General features: G+C 45.1%; 1 protein-coding gene across 1 annotated transcript in view; it reads left to right on the plus strand.

Annotated features, from left to right (window-relative positions):
- Positions 1 to 7366: 7366 nt before the first annotated feature.
- BRI3BP (BRI3 binding protein) overlaps positions 7367 to 17898 on the plus strand; it is a 23914-nt gene continuing 13382 nt past the window's right edge. The window contains exon 1 of the mRNA XM_077293265.1: positions 7367 to 7698. Within this exon, the coding sequence (XP_077149380.1) occupies positions 7519 to 7698 (180 nt within the window). The 5' untranslated portion in view covers positions 7367 to 7518. The remainder of the gene's footprint in view (positions 7699 to 17898) is intronic.

Here is a 17898-nt window from a genome sequence, read left to right on the forward strand (position 1 = left end):
TGGAGGCCCACAAAGCAGAAGGCTATAGTAAGGCTACTTTCACACTAGCGTTAACTGCAATACGTCGCAAATGCGTCGTTTTGCCGAAAAAAACGCATCCTGCAAAAGTGCTTGCAGGATGCGTTTTTTCAGCATTGACTAACATTAGCGACGCACTGCCACACGTCGCAACCGTCGTGCAACGGTTGCACCGTGCTGTGGCGGACCGTCGGGACCAAAAAACGTTACATGTAACGTTTTTTGCTCCCGACGGTCCGCTTTTTCCGCCCCCACCTCCTCGCACTTCCCCGCACCGCACAATGGGGCAGCGGATGCGCTGGAAAAATGCATCCGCTGCCCCCGTTGTGCGGCGGAGACAGCGCTAGCGTCGGGGACCTCGGCCCGACGGGCCGAGCCCGACGCTAGTGTGAAAGAAGCCTAAGATGGCAAAGCGTTTTCAAATTGCCCATTCCTCAGTTCAAAATGTAATTAAGAAATGGCAGTTAACAGGAACAGAGAAGGTCAAGATAAGTTCTGGAAGACCAAGCAAAACTTCAGGGACAGCTTCTCGTAGGATTGCTCCAGAGGCAAATCAGAATCCCAGCTTCAATGCAAAAGACCTTTAGAAAGAATTAGCAGACTCTGGAGTTGCGGTACATTGTTCTACTATTCAGAGACACTTGTACAAATATGGTCTTCACAGAAGATTCATCAGAAGAAAACCTCTCCTGCATCCTTACCATAAAATTCATAATCAGAAATATGCAAAAGAACATCTAAAAAAGCCTGACGCATTTTTGAAATAGGTCCTGTGAATTGATGAAGTTAAAATAGAACTCTTTGATGTGTGCCCGGGGGGGGGGGGGGGGGGGGGAGTTTGTCATAGTTATAATACACTGTCTAGTGTTCAAAGTACTGTAAAACTCTTTGTCAAATCTTTTGTAATGCTGCTGCATAATCTATGTACCCTTTGTTTATTGTTCAATAAAGGCAGTTTTATTAAAAAGAAAAAAAAAAGAACTCTTTGGCCACAATGATCAAAGGTATGTGTGGATACAAAAGGGCACAGAATTTCAGAAAAAGATCATCTCGCCAACCATTAAGTACGGTGGTGGATCAATCATGCTTTGGGGTTGTGTTGCAGCCAATGGCACTGGGAATATTTCCCTGGTAGAGGGAAGAATGGAGTCAATGAAATTTTAACAAATTCTTGAGGAAAACATAACACCATCTGTAAAAAAAAAAAAGCTGAAATTGAAAAGAGTATGGCTTCTACAAATGGATAGTGGTCTTAAGCACATGCCACAAACCACAATAGACTACCTCAAAAGGCGCAAGCTGAAGGTTTTACAATGGCCCTCACAGTCGCCTGATCTCAATATAATTGAAAATGTGTGATGAAAATTCCTAAATAAGAATTGAAAGACTCTTGTCTGGCTAAGAAAAGTGTTTCCAAGTTGTTCTACTTTCTAAAGGGGGTGCCAATAGGTACTAACCATGCAGAGTGCCCAAACTCTTGCATTGGCCCATTTTCCTTTTTTGTAATTTTTCAATTGTAAAACATTACAACATATAAATATATTTGCATAAAATACAAAGGAAACGTGTCATCTAACTTTAGGCCTTTTAGAGATCATTTCATCTTCAACTTGCTTAACAGTTCACCGTGACAGTAATTGTGACCAGGGGTGCCCAAACTTTTACATATCAATGTATATACTATAAATTTGAGTTACTGCAAAGAATGTACTCCTTCTTGGGAAAAAATACTCCTTAAAATTGCTAAAAGTATTTTTACGCCTCTGTAACACATGTAGTGTGACTTCTGCCAGAACTTGTCCTATGGAGCAGTGGCGGCACCAGCAGACGCTCAGCAACTTATGCCCCTTAAAAAAAAAAAATCAGTAGAAAATGTTTTGTCCCATATGATTTCTACAATCAATCAGGTTGTATGGGCCACAGAGAATAGTAAAGAGCCACAGAAGGTTTTGATTGGTTTGGTTGAATAAGTGAGTATCATGTTTTTATTTAAAAGCTGCGGAGGAAAGAAATTGTCGGTGAGAGCTGAACGATTTAGTGCGGGTCTACTGGCAAGGACTTTGCTGCACCTAGTTTCCCCTACAATTTGCAATGTGTGAACATACCCTGATACAGACCCAACTGCAGTTACATTTCAGTAATGTCACACCAAGCTTTATAATTAAAGAAATAAAAATTCAACCAGTAGTTCTCAAAGAGTTTTATTAAAGGGAACCTGTCACCTGAATTTGGCGGGACCAGTTTTGGGTCATATGGGCGGGGTTTTCGGGTGTTTGATTCACCCTTTCCTTACCCGCTGGCTGCATGCTGGCCACAATATTGGATTGAAGTTCATTCTCTGTCCTCCGGAGTACACGCCTGCGCCATGCAGCCAGCGGGTAAGGAAAGGGTGAATCAAACACCCGAAAACCCCGCCCATATGACCCAAAACTGGTCCCGCCAAATTCAGGTGACAGGTTCCCTTTAAAACACACATATAAATAAAGCTAACTAAAGAAGAAAGATATAAATATATTTATACATACAAGTCTATAACAATGAATTATTTTCAGTCACTGTTTATTGTTTGTTCTTCTTATCTGCATCTCAAAAACATTTCTAGAATTCGCCCTTTTCTTACTTTCGACTCTGCAAAAACTCTTACGGTTTCACTCATTCATTCTCGTCTGGACTATTGTAACTCTCTACTAATCATCCTCCCTCTTACCAAACTCTCCCCGCCCCAATCTGTCCTGAATGCTGCTGCCAGGATTATATTCCTCACCAACGTTACACCGATGCCTCTACCCTGTGCCAGTCATTACACTGGTTACCCATCCACTCCAGAATCCAGTACAAAACTATTACCCTCATCCACAAAGTGCTCCATGGCTCAGCACCACCCTACATCTCCTCCCTGGTCTCAGTCTACCACCCTACCCGTGCCCTCCGCTCTGCTAATGACCTGAGGTTAGCATCCTCAATAATCAGAACCTCCCACTCCCGTGTCCAAGACTTTTCACGTGCTTCACCAATTCTGTGGAATGCACTACCCAGGTTAATAAGATTAAACCCCAATCTCCACAGTTTTAAGCATGCCCTAAAAACGCTTTCCTTAGACTGGCCTACCGCCTCAACGCATTAACCTATCCCTGTGTTGCCCATTCAAAAAACTTAGACCATAATCAGGTTCCTTGCATCATGTTCTCATACACTTTATGCAGTTAATAGCCTCTGTGTCTGTACTGCTACATACTTAGGCTGTTAACTGGTTCATGCAGCTTTACATGAACACCCGAGCCTTACACTATGGCTGATCCGAACAACGAAAGCAATTGTTACCATCCACCTCTCATGTCTCCCCTTTTCCTCATAGTTTGTAAGCTTGCGAGCAGGGCCCTTATTCCTATTGGTATCTATTTTTAACTGATTTTTGTTATGCTGTAATGTTTAGTGTCTGTACAAATCCCCTCTATAATTTGTAAAGCGCTGCGGAATATGTTGGCGCTATATAAATAAAATTATTATTATGTTCAGACGATTAAATAAATATAACAATGAACTTTACAAATCAATACACAGAATTAACCCACATTGGAGGTGACGATGAAAGCAAAAAACAAAAGTCACATCATCCTCGTCCCTCCCACAGCCCCACGTGACTAATATTACCGTTCCCTGTGCAGGACCAACCGCACCCCACATACAGCCCCATGAATGTGAAATCAAGCCCTTGCCTATGCAGCCTACCCCATCACATGCAGCCCCACACAAGTAACATCACCCCCTACCCCGAGCAACCATCCGGCATACAGGCCCACAAAAGGGACATTACCCCCCCTTCCAGCCGCATGTGACTGCAACTCCAAGCAGCAGGCATCTTGCATTATCACCCCCTTCCTTTCACAGTCCCTCATGCAAGTAGTAAATTTAAAAAACTGACCGTCACATCCAAACATAGACTAGGTGTGAACAGATGCTTACCTAGAGTCACCAACTCGTATACAATCATACAATCAAATAAGGCAGCATTCTGTAGCGCCATAGCTTGCAAACATGAAAAATGACAATGGAATTGCAGTACCGGCATCAAAGTGAGCAAATTGCAACTTTGTACGGATTTGAATAAGTTGATGGTTTGTTAAGGGCTTGTCTGGTCTTAAGCTACAAGTCTGCAGTCATCCTATGTGAAAAGTTCCCACGCTCGAGTTCATATGAGGACATCCAGCAGAGGGCGCATCACCGCAACTCAAGGTAACTACAGGTCACCCTGCTTTCCATTCATTCCCGGGGGTTTTACAGACAGGAACGACTGCATTAGCAGAGCTCCTGGCTGTAAAATGATTTAACCCCTTCAGATGGATTTACTTCGTGGGACTTGACCTGAGCGACGGAAGGTATGAGATATTGTTTTTTTATTTTTCCTCTGTTACAGAATGAGGGTCTTCAGGTGGATTACCAGTATAAAATATTACAACAATAGCAAGGTGACATTAACCCTTCATTACCCCATATCCCACCGCTACACGGGAGTGGGAAGAGAGTGGCCAAGTGCCAGAATAGGCGCATCTTCCAGATGTGACTTTTCTGGGGTGGCTGGGGGCAGATGTTTGTAGCCGGGGGGGGCAATAACCATGGACCCTCTCTAGGCTATTAATATCTGCCCTCAGTCACTGGCTTTACCACTCTGGCGGAGAAAATTGCGCGGGAGCCCACGCCAATTTTTTCCGCCATTTAACCCTTTATTTTAGCAGCTACAGCACCCAAATTTTGCACATACACACTACTAACATTAGTAGTGTGGAATATGCAAAAGAAAAAGGGATATGAGATGGTTTACTGTATGTAAACCATGCCTCATATCCTGTCGGGTTTGTGAAGGAGAAATGAAAAGCCGGCAATTGAATTACCGGCTTTTCTCCAACACCGCTGCATATTTCTCGCAAGTCACACACATGGTCCGTGTGGAATCCGTATTTTTCTCGCCCCCATAGACTTTCATTGGCGATTTTTTTGCGCAATACGGTGACAAACGCAGCATGCTGCGATTTTCTACGGCCGTACAAGACCGTATATTACGGATGCGTAATATACAGCAGATAGGAGCTGGGCCATAGAGATTCATTGGGCCGTGTGTAATGTGTATTTTACGGACGTAGTTTATGCGCTCATACGTCCGTAAAACTCGCTAGTGTGACGCCGGCCTCATTATTCCCCCTTCTCCGCACAGCCCCTCATCATCCCCGCTTTTCTGCACAGCCCCTTATCATGACATTCCTCATGCAGCCCCACTGAAGCAACAACCCACTTTCCTGTGACCCCCTTCCCCCGAATGAGAAGCCCTATGCAAGTAGCAGCGGACATTTTCCTGTGCAACACTCAGTTCCCATCTAATAACATCATGCATGTTCCTTTGCCCCAAACACACCCTGAGACCACTGACAGTGAGCCCCACGGTGCAGCCCTCAGGATCTCCCCACGGTGCAGCCCTCAGGATCTCCCCACGGTGCAGCCCTCAGGATCTCCACACAGTGCAGCCCTCAGGATCTCCCCACGGTGCAGCCCTCAGGATCTCCCCACGGTGCAGCCCTCAGGATCTCCCCACGGTGCAGCCCTCAGGATCTCCCCACGGTGCAGCCCTCAGGATCTCCCCACGGTGCAGCCCTCAGGATCTCCCCACAATAGTGATGGGTAGTTCGTGAGTGAGTAGTTCAAAATGAACTAATCTTCAGAGTGAACTAGTTCATCTAGTTCACCATCCTGACAGAGATTAGTTCATTATGAACTAAACAGCAAGTGGGAGGAGACACAGAGTGATCCCTCATACAGCTCCTCACACTGAAGATCCCTGGTCTCACACTTGCTCTTTATAGCTCCTGATGCTGGAAAAGAAGGTAGTAAAACACTATACCACACATCAAATACAAATATAATAGTAATAATAAAAACTGAAATTGTACAGTAGACAGACCCAGCTCATGTGTGTATGAGAGTGATTCTGTGGTGTGGTTCATGCCCCTCACCAGTCTTTATGATAAGATCAGCCTCCTGTAGAGGATCAGCCTAGCCTTGCTAAAATCTTTACCACTGGCTCCTGTTCTGTTCTCAGGATGCTGAACGGCTTCTCAGCTCCCTCATACACAATCATTATTAGTCAGTACTCTACACTAATACAGGGGGAATGGCTGCTGGGCTCAGTGAGATGCATCACGTTGAACTAGGCTGTCCTGAGTCATTCTCAACAGAACATCTAGTTCAGCAGTTCATTTAGTTCACATAGTTCATTTAGTTCACAGGTCACATGACATGATGCATTTCCTATCAGCTCCTCACAGGAGCTAGGGTGGAGAATTATCAGGCTGTCTAATAGGAAGATTTTCTTTGCCCCATAGCAACCAATCACAGGTCAGCTTTCTGATACTGCAGTAGTGCAGTGCTCTGGCAAGTGAAATCTGAGCTGTGATTGGTTGCTATGGGCAGCAAAAGATCCATTTACTGTAAGGGTATGTGCACACATCAGGATTTCTGGCAGAAATTTTCCTGACAAAAACCGGACATTTCTGCCAGAAATCTGCATGCGTTTTTACCGCGATTTTGACGTGTTTTTTGTGCGTTTTTTCCCAATGCATAGAATAGCTGGAAAAACGCAAAAAAAACGCAAAATTAATGAACATGCTGCTTTTTTTACCGCGATGCGTTTTTTCCGCGGAAAAAAACGCACCATGTGCACAAAACACGCAGAATGCATTCTAAATGATAGAATGCATAATGTATGCGTTTTTAATGAGTTTTTATAGCGTTTTTATTGTGAAAAAACGCGAAAAAAATGCGAAAAAACCTGAACGTGTGCACATACCCTAAGGCAGCTTGGTAAATCTGTAGTTCTGTGTAGTTTCACCACATCTCTTCCTTTTGTAACCTATTGCAGTAGTGTGAAATGAATACTGTCTGCTCAGTGCTGAATACCAGAGACACTGCAAGTGACCATAATGTGTGCAGATAACACACTGCGCACTGGGAGGCTTGAATATTTCACAAAGAAAAAAAAAGAAATTACTAACTTGAATAAATAACTTTAGAATTTTTTTTCTCCAGACTGAGTACCCCTTTAACAAGAGTTTGTTATTTAATGATCAGATGTATTAACTATTTCTGATCATTTTAACAAAACTATAACTCATCCTAGGAGCCACAGCTTCTGTGTAACGAACTAGAACTGATCCATCTCTTCTCAGCAGAATCCAGAGCACTACTGAACTAAATGAACTAAATGAACTAATCTTTTGAACTAATCTTTTCAGTGAACTAGTTCATGGTGAACTAATCACCAAAATGAACTAGATTTCCCATCACTACCCCACAAGTCTCCTCAGCTGCTAGTTCCTGGTGCCGGGTCTGCACTCTGCACTGAGGAGGCCCCGCCCCTTCCCGTGACATCACCTCCTCAGGAGCCGCTCCATTCTAGCCGCTGCCAGGACGTCTTGTGCGGTGACTACTGGCGTCCGCTAATCTGTGCCGGACATGGCTCTCCTGCGCTCCAAGCTGCCCTGGCTCCTCGCCCTGCTCCTGCTGCTGGCGGCGGCGGCTACCAGGAACCGAGGCCACGAGAAGCAGAACAACTCCTTCCGCAAGGCGGCCACTGGCTTCTACCAGACCATGAGCAGCACGTTCGGCGAGGAGAACGTGAGAGCCGTGCAGAAGGTGGGCTGTGACTGATGCAGGAGCTGGGGGCAGCGGCGGGGTCACTCGGCCATCCATCCTCTCACATGCAGACTGTGGCACATCCGTGCCCATCCCCCGCCATGTAACCGCAGGGCTGACCCAGCACATTGATGCAATAGGGTGCAATGGTGGAGTTGTGAGTGCCAGCAGGCAGTGCCAGCCTCTGGTTACCTCCCCTGTAACAAGTAACCTTCCTATCGCAGTGTTGTCAGGGTAGATGAGGGCTTCAGGCAGGACCTTGGGGCATGTGCCCACCATCCGGAAGTAGCAGAGCGTGTACCCTACATCCAAAGCGCTGCGTCTATTGAACACAGGTGATTCCGCATGTGAGCACTGAGACGTGCGGATTCACCGCGTCCTATACGTTGTATGGGTGACATTCATCTTGCGTCTCCACAAGATGAATAGACTTCCTGCGGTCTGGAGAGACGCGTCACATGTCCGTCCCTGCAGGGAATCCACGGACGTCTGTGGACACATAGTGGGCATGAGATTTCTGGAAATCCCATCCACCATACTGCAACATCTGGACGCTGAGGGTTGGACACAGCATCCAACCCGCAGCGTTTACTGACCGTGGGCACATACCATCTGTAAGGTGGAGCTGCTGTTTCTTAGACATGGCTATAAAGGGAATCGGTCACCCTCTTGAGCTTTTTGAGTTAATATGGGTATGCAGGTTGTATACAGCTGAAATTAGTCTTACCTGTCTGCCTCCTGGACGAGGGAGGGCTTGTTCAGGAAAACATCTTTTGTACCTTCGATCTTCCAGGCTGTGGGGCGTAGGCTGCCTGGAAAGTAAGACTTCCTCCACTCTTCATTATTCAAGACTTCGCCTCCCCCTTCTCTTCAGTTTCCCTTTGATGTCATGTTAGCGGGTGGTCGGAAATCCCGCCCCTGCGCATTCTGCCCACCGTCACTCCTCTGCCCTGTTCTGCCCTCCTGTTAGGACTGTTTAATTCTGACGTGTGTAGGTGTTGAGAGTCGCTGTAATGCCCAGTCCCAGTGATCTCCATCGCACAGTAACGGTGAATTCCCCACAGTGCAGAGCAGCGACGGCGGGCAGAATGCGCAGGTACAGGATTTCTGGCCGCACACATGATGTAAAAGGGAAACTGAAGAGAAGGGAGGAGAAATTTTCATAATGAAGACCAGAGGCAGTCTTAACTACCAGGCAGCCTACGCCCCATAGCCTGGAAGATCAAAGCTATAAAAGACTATTTTTACTTAACAAACCCTCATCCAGGAGGCATACCGTTGACAGGTAGGACTAATTTCGCCTCTCTACAGCCTGTATACCCATAGTAATAGCTCAAAAGGACGACAGATTGCATTTAAAACACTAATATCAGCTGCACGTCTCCGTCATGTCCCATTGGGTCAAGATTAGTGATGAGCGAATATACTCGTTACTCGAGATTTCCTGAGCACGCTCGGGTGACCGAGTATTTTTTAGTGCTCGGAGATTTAGTTTTCCTCACCGCAGCTAAATGATTTACATCCGTTAGCCAGCTTGATTACATGTGGGGATTCCCTAGCAACCAGGCAACCTCCACATGTACTTATGCTGGCTAACGGATGTAAATCATTCAGCTGCGGCACTGAAAACTAAATCTCCGAGCACTAAAAAAAATACTGGGAGACCACCTGAGCGTGCTCGGGAAATCTCAAGTAACGAGAATATTCGCTCATCACTAGTCAAGATCTATCACTTCCATTGACTGCAATGGCCAAATTGGACATACACTGTGTTCCAAATTATTACGCACAAAGAGTTTAGGAGTGATAAGGTTAGAATTTTTTTGTTTGTCATTTAAACTCCTTGATGGTGATGTGTGTCAGGGCTCTTTATATCACTGAAAGCAATTGCAGATACCTGTGCAAATTAGTTTGACAGGTGTGTCCAAATAAAGGCAAGACTACTTAAGAAGGCTGTTCCACATTATTAAGCAGCCTACATTTTTTGCCAAAATGGGAAAGAGAAAGGATGTGTCGGCTGCTGAGAAGCAACAAATTGTGGAGTATTTAGGTCAAGGCATGACTACAATCAACATTGCCAAGACACTTCATCGTGATCATCGCACAATCAAGAAGTATGTAGCTGATTCCCAGCACACACGTGTGCGTGCTGATAAGGAAAAATTGAGGACTCTTTCCAACAGGCAATTGCGTAAGGTTAAAAGCAGCTGCAAAAATACCTTGTCATAGCAGCAGACAAGTTTTTGAAGCTGCTGGTGCCTCCAACGTCCCCAGAACAACAAGATGCAGGGTCCTTCAGAGGTTTGCAGCTGTGCGTAAGCCATCCTGTCAACCACCTCTATCCACTGCAACAAGCAGAAATGGCTCCAGTGGGCCAAACGATACATGAAGACTGACTTCCAAACCATTTTGTTCACCGATGAGTGCCGTGCAACGCTCGATGGTCCAGATGGATGGAGTAGAGGATGGACACCCCATGAAAACACAGCTAAGGCGCCAACAAGGGGAGGTGGAGTAATGTTTTGGGCTGGAATCATGGGGAGAGAGATTGTCGGCCCCTTTCTGATCCCTGAAGGGGTAAAGATGAACTCCATAATCTATGTGGAGTTTCTAAAACAACACTTCCTGCCATGGTTCAAGGGTAAGAACCGTGCTTTCCGCAGCAAGATCATTTTCATGCATGATAATGCACCGTCTCATGCTGCAAAAAACACATCTGCATCTCTGGCTGCTATGGGCATAAAAGAGGACAAACTTATGGTGTGGCCACCATCTTCCCCTGACCTCAACCCCATTGAGAACCTCTGGAGCATCATCAAAAGGAGTCTCTATGATGGCGGGAGGCAGTTCACATCTAAGCAACAGCTCTGGGAGGGTATTCTGTCCACATGCAAAACAATTGAAGCAGAAACCATCCAAAAACTGACAAATTCAATGGACGAGAGAGTTCAGAAGCTTCTTTCGAACAAGGGGTCCTATGTGCAAATGTAACATCACCTAGAATAAAGTTTTCACTTGAAAACTGTTTGATTTCATTTTGTAATAAGCTGATAATGCTTATAACTGCACAATTGACCTTTTTTTTTTTTCAAAATAATTAAAAAAAAAAAAAAGGTTAAACTCTGCTGTGCATAATAATTTGGAACATGCATTTTGAGTGTTTATTTTTTTTTTAGTTTCAAAAAGGTTTTATTGAAATTTCAACTTTAACATTCATAAAATGAGATTGCAATGTGGATGTACTCCCTCGCAGGGGAGTCTATAACTGAGTAATATAAAAACACATATTCCTTATAGAGACAAGGTTGGACAACACAAGGGAAGAACATGAAGAGAAGGGAAATTGCATTTACTTTTTAATTTATGACAAACATTATCTCCACAGAATCAAATTGCTATGGGGACAGATGAAGAGTCTGACTCAAATGCAAATTAGGTTGCAGATTCATCCAAGGACCCCATAGCTTAAAGAACTGATCCCACATATCATTTCTAGTGGCCTCAATGCGTTCATAGAACATAATGTTATTCATCCTTTCCTTAACCATACGTAGCGATAACGTGGGGTTCCTCCATTTCGAAGCAATGTGAATTTTAGTAGCCATAAAGAGGAAAGAAACCAACTTAAATAGGTCTTTAGGAAGAGCCAGATGTCTCGCCCCCAGCAGAAAAACAGAGGCGTCCAGATTGGTTTTTTTCCCCACCAGTTGGTCAACTAGAAGGTTTATTTTTTGCCATAAGTTGGACACCACTGGGCAAGTCCACCATATATGTTTCATGTCCCCAGGTAGGTTACATCCCCGAAAGCATAAATTTGAGACATTGGGGAATATGCTATGAAGTTTAGTAGGCACTAAATAAGTCCTATGAAGGACCTTGATCGAGGTTTCCACTAGAGATGACTGGTGACTACCCTTAGTTAGTGTGTCGCAACACCTCCTCCAATCTTCCAACGTCAGCTCGACACCCAACTCCTCCTCCCACCGTCTCATGAAACCCAGCTTCTTCAAATCATGGGGTGGACTCATAATAGAGTAAAGCAAAGATATTGTCCCCCTTCCCATTGGGTCTGAAAGGCATTTTTGTTCATAGCCAGAAACAGGAATGGGCCGCTTACCATGAGTTAGGCTACCAGCAAAGTGCAAAATCTGATTAATGTGCATTATTTCTCTAATCGGGGGTTCAAACTTCCTCACGAATTCTGCTCTGTCCATCAGGACACCGAAAGGGTCACACAAGTGTTCTATTGTAGTAATCCCTCTCAATATCCACCAAGTGAACATACGTGAGTCTAGACCAGGAGTGAACATCGGGTTACCTAATATAGAGGTTAATGGGGAGGGATCTGATTGCAGTGAATATTTGAATCTAACTCTTCTCCACAAATTGAAAGAGTGAGCAGTATAGGGTGCCGTTATAAATAATTGTTTGGGGATTTTTCCCGTAGACCACATGAGGCCTGGCAATGAGAGTGGCTTAATAAGATGTGACTCCAGATGAACCCACCTTGGCTTATTTTGTGCACATATACTTGTTAGTTGTGCTATTTGTGCTGCTTTATAGTATAGGGATAGATTTGGAAGTGAAACTCCACCATGTCTTCTATGGAAGAACATTAATTTTTGGGGGATTCTAGCCCTTTTATTCTGCCATATAAATTTGGAGATCGTGGCGTGAAGACCTGAGAACGTTTTAGCTGAAATCGGTATTGGGAGAGATCTAAAAAGGTACAAAAACCGCGGGAGGGTCACCATTTTTATTGTGTGGATCCTACCCAGCCAAGATAGGTTTAGCGAAGCCCACCTGGATAAGTCAGTGTGAAGGTTCTGGATAAGTGGCATGTAGTTCCATTTGTAGAGGTTAGCTCTGTTTGTTGTGATATTTATTCCCAAGTAGGTTAAATAATTGTCCCTCTTTGTGAATTTAAATTGGGAGGTGATATTATCCTGCATAGTTTTGCTGGTATTAATAAAGAGAGCTTCCGATTTATCTATATTAATTTTCAGCCCTGAAACATCTTCAAATCTATTAAGCAGAGATAGGAGATTGGGAATTGTTGTATGGGGATTGGTAATAGTCAACAGGAGGTCGTCTGCAAACAAGCTAACCTTGTATTGTTCGCCTAAGTTAGTTAATCCAGTAATGTTCTGATTTGTTCTAATGGCTTCTGCCAAGGGCTCCATAGCCAGAGCAAATAACGCCGGGGAGAGTGGGCATCCCTGTCTGGTACCACGCTGAATAGATATGGGAGAAGGGCTCAACGTCGGGAGCTTCAGATATGCTGTGGGAAAGTCATAGAGTAATTGAATACATTCTATAAATTCCCGGGTGAAACCAAATTTAGATAGGACTTGGAAGAGATAGTTCCAGGAGAGTGAGTCGAATGCCTTCTCAATGTCTAAGGCTAGAATTAAAAGTTGTTCCCTGCGGGAATTTGCTGTGTGGATAAGATTTATATTACGTCTGATATTGTCCGGAGCCTGCCTAGACGGAATGAACCCCACCTGGTCCTTGTGAATAAGAGAGGGCAGTATGCGATTTATTCTACTTGTGATAATTGCAGTGAATATTTTTAAATCCACATTTAGTAAAGACATAGGCCTAAAGTTCTTGGTCAGTAAATGGTCTTTTTTTGGCTTAGGTAGAATTGTAACATGGGAAACCAGAAATTCTGGGGGCATTTTTGAGCCATGAAGGAGGGCATCTCCAAATTTTTTGATGTGGGGCGAAAGGATTTCAGCAAATTTTTGGTAGTAAATGGCCGTGAGTCCATCGGGACCGGGGGCCTTTCCCTTTTTCAACGCTTTGATAACTGATTGGATCTCTTCCATAGATATTTCGGAGTGTAGTTGTTTAGCTAGTGCATCTGTAATTTTAGGTAGGTGGAGGTTTTGTAGAAATTGTTGAATCGGGTGAGGAGATAAGGGTTTGGGCTGGGTGTATAAGTTTTGGTAATATTCGTGGAATGTTCTATATATATTATCTGGGTGGGACGAGATCCTTCCCGAACCATCTTTTATTGAAAAAATTGTATTGATCATTTCCCTAGAACGTAATTTGCGGGCTAATAGTTTGCTCGGCTTGTTAGCGAATTTGTAGAATTTGGCTCGCGTCCAAGTCAAGGCCTCAGTTCTAGTGGTGAGGATGGCATCTAATTGAGTTTTAGTCTCCTGAATTTGTTTGGAAAGGTAGAGAGAGGAGGACATCTGGTTGGCTTGTTCTAATTTTGCTAATTTATTTTCTAATCTAGTTTGCAGTTCATTTCTCGTTTTTTTCTTTTGAGCTGCCAACTTAATTATTGAGCCCGTTATAAATTTCTTGTGTGCCATCCAAATGGTTCCGGGGGACACATCACCAGAAGTGTTAAATGTAAAATATTTGATTAATTCGTCCTTAATTGTATTTGTGATCACAGGGTCAGTTAGTAGTGATTCGTTAAGTCTCCATCTATATAAGATAGAGGTGGACACGTTGAATTTGAATACTGAGAGTACAGCGTCATGGTCAGACCATGCTGAATGCACATGGCGTGAGAATAGGACTGTGGGAAGTGAGGTGTTTTTTGTCAACTGGAGATCTATTCTGGAATATGTTTTGTGAGCGGGGGAGTAGTACGTATATCCTCTATTATTACCGTTCATCTCTCTCCATATGTCTGCTAGGTGATGGTCCATTAATAATCGGAAAGTTTTTTCCTCTCATTTTTAGTGATGTCAGTATGTCTTATAGCGTTGCTGTCTAATGTGGGATTTATCGTGAGATTAAAATCTCCGCACCATATCAGGTGCTGGAAGGAGTAGTTATCCAGCTTATTTAGAATGGACCCAAAGACCTGAACTTGAGATGAGGCTGGGAGGTAGCTATTTACAAAACAAAGTTTTTGCCCTTGTAATGTACCTAGTAGGATTAAGAATCTACCCTCATCATCTGATAGGGTATTAGTTATCTGTATTGGAAAATTGTTTTTGAGGAAAATTGCTACTCCTTTTGTTTTACTTGTGCCTGAAGATGTAAAAACACGAGAGTAGTTCTGGTCAAAGTACTTTGGGCATGATGAGGTGGAGAAGTGTGTTTCCTGAAGACAAAGGACATCAGGATTCAATTTTTTATAGTCCAGGAAGGCCTTTTTACGTTTGATGGGGGAGTTAAACCCCTTACATTATGGGATAAGACCCTACACATAGACGGGCTGAGTCAGTGTTGCATATGAAGGCTTACCCTTAAGTTTTCTCCCAACCCTGAACATCTCCCGGTAACGATCTACTTGGAGTCCCTGCAAAGAAGTAGAGGAGTTCAAGCAAACATCTACGAACCTACATAAAGCAAATACAATAGAAGGGGGAAGGAGGAAGACAAAACAAGACAACATAGAACAAACAGTTATAACCAAATGGGCTAAAAGCCCGTATAACTTGGTGAACTGGTGGTCCATATTATGTGGGAACAACCAGGCTTCACTAAAAATGGGTAACGTGTGAAAAACCCTTAACAAGTCCAGCCCCTTCGAGTTGTTAAATATCACAGGTATCCATAACAAGGCAGTAGTGAAACGTCATAATACCATAGGACCCCATGAAAATATTTGTACCGACTATCCAATTCAAATTGGGGGGGGGGAGGGAGGGAGGGAGTGGGGAGGAAGGAGGGAGGGAGTGAGAAGAAGAGGTAGGGGGGAAAGGGTGGTGGGGGGGAGAGGTAGTGAGGAGAAAGTGGGAGGGGTGTAAGGGGAGGGGGGGAAGGGAGAAATGTAAGTGAGCTCCTTGGAAGGTATTAAAATCCTCCAATCGAACAACTTGAACCAATCTTTCTTAGATGAGGTTCCACCCTCTTAGGTATTAAGCGCAGAGAGAAACAGTAATTGATATAGTTAAATAAGAACGCCGCATTGTTCAATATCTTTCAAGTGACATTCGTACGTTGGCTTCTTGTTACTCTTGGGACCTCTTTCCACTCCCTACTTGGTCTGGGTTTCCTCTGAGGCAGAGGTTGCGGTTCATCTGATATCTTGAAACCCAATTGCTCAATCACACGTCTGCCCTCCTCAAATGATCGACACGTAAAGTGCTTGTTATCATGGGAGAAAGACAGGGCGAATGGAAAGCCCCATCTATATCTTATTTTGGCAGCTTGCAAGGTTGTAGTGAGTGGTCTGAACTCCCTGCGTCTGTTCAGAGTGGCAGGTGCTATGTCAGCATATAGGTGAACTGAGTTTGGAACACCTGGGAGATTTGGAGAGTCTCGAGCTGCTGTTAAAATGAGGTCTCTGGTCTCTTCATAGTGTAATTTCAGGACTACATCCCTTGGAGCATTATCAGACCTTGGCTTGCCCAGTGCTCTGTGTATCCTGGTGATGTGTAGCGTGCTCGGGTCTGCCTGTGGAAGAAGGGCAGAGAACAGGCCAGAAGCAGTCTCTTTCAGTGACACTATTGATTCAGGGAGGCTCCTTATGCGAAGATTGCTTCTCCTTGACCGATTTTCATAGTCCTCACATTTAATTTCTAGCTCATGAATGCGCTCCATTTGTTGTCTTATTTGTTCCTGGTCTTTTTCAAGCGTATCTGCCACCGTATCCATTTTGTCCTCTAGGGAGGAGGTGCGCTGTAATATCTCCTGCATTTGTTCCGTGACTGATTTCATGGCAAGAGTCAGCTCCTGCTTGAATGTCTCTTGGAGAGTTTTTATAAGAATAGCCATAGGCACTACAGTGTCCTCTTGTGCCAGCCCCTCCTCGTCATCTCCTGCAGTGTCCTGCCGGGTGGCGAGGGTGTTAGTGATATTTGCGGTTGGAGCCGTAGCCGCCATTTTGGAGCTGCCAGAATCGGACAGCAGATCTGCTATTGAGCGGCTTGCCGGCTGAGAGGAGCCACCTTTCTTTGGCATGGTAGCGCGCCGGTGTCCAGGACAGGAGAGGGGAACCCTGAAGACCTTTTTAGTAATAGTCGGTGTGCTAATAGGGGTAATTATGGACATAACGGGGGTCGAAGCTCATTGCCGCCAAGCCACCTTCATCCAACCACGGGCATGTGCCCCAAAGTATACTGATTGTGGTGTTAGTATTCCGGTTAGGCACTAGGTGTCACCGTGAGAGTATCCCAGTCCCAACCAAAGCACCAGCTCAAATGCAATGTATCCTCACTGTCAGTAAGAGGGTATCAGGTGGTTAGATAAATGGTCCTGGGGCGGCAGGGAATAAGGTGTATATATGGGCTGCCAATGTATAGTGGTCCCAGCCAGGGATGCAGCTCCCTTTATTTGTGCCCACTGGTGGTAACGACCACTCCTCCCACCTGTAGTTTTTCTAGCTCCGTAGGTGGTAAGCGGGAGGGTATGAGGCAGCAAGAGATGATGTGCAGCTGTAAGCTGCAGATGAGATGTGACTCCGGCAAGGCACAGTCCCCCCCCTTGAGAGCCTAGGGATTCTTCTTGTATCATGCGGCGACTCCAAGATGGCGCCGGGACTGGCGGGAAATCCCCTACTCCCCACACCGACACCAGCGAAGTACCCGGGGCAGTCTCTGGGCCGCCAGGGGAGCGGAGCACCGCTGCAGAAAATGAAGCCGCCCAGCAGAGCCGCCGGCCGGCGCTTCTTCCAGCCACAAGCACCGCTGCAAGGTAGAGGACAGGTCCCAGCAGCGTCCGTCCAGCACGCCAGGGACCACCGTCAGGAGCGCCGGGTCAGGGGAGGAACCTCCGCAGGTAAGCGGAAAGCCGCATATACGGCAAGCCAGGATAGGAGAGGGGGTGCTGGGAGAAAAGGAGCACGTACCTCCCTGTGTCCACTGTGATCCGGCTTAAGCCCCGCTCGTGGGGTTGTAAAGATGGCGGCGCCGCTACCCCTGTTTTCTCCCTCTTCTCTCCGGATCTGGGTCTCGCGCCGGGATGAGATCACCGGCCTCCCGCAGACCGCTCCCAGGTCATACAGGTCTTCCCAATTGTCACGGTGGTTATTTTAGTTCTGAAAATCCTTTTATTCTCCGTGGGGATGCAAGGGTTGAGCAGGAGCTCCACGGAGATGCGACCGCTCTTCTTCACATCCAGGCCACGCCCCTATTTTTTTTTTTAAAAGATACTGTTTTCATAGGCAGTTTGTTCCAAAACATTGCAATTATACTAGAATAGTAGATGACTGGAAAATAACAATGACTGCAATTCAGATAGGTAATGTAGAGAACATATGAGGAAATATTATTTGCATAATAA

The sequence above is a fragment of the Ranitomeya variabilis genome, chromosome 1 (genome assembly GCF_051348905.1).
Source record: "Ranitomeya variabilis isolate aRanVar5 chromosome 1, aRanVar5.hap1, whole genome shotgun sequence".
Classification (NCBI taxonomy): Eukaryota; Metazoa; Chordata; class Amphibia; order Anura; family Dendrobatidae; genus Ranitomeya; species Ranitomeya variabilis.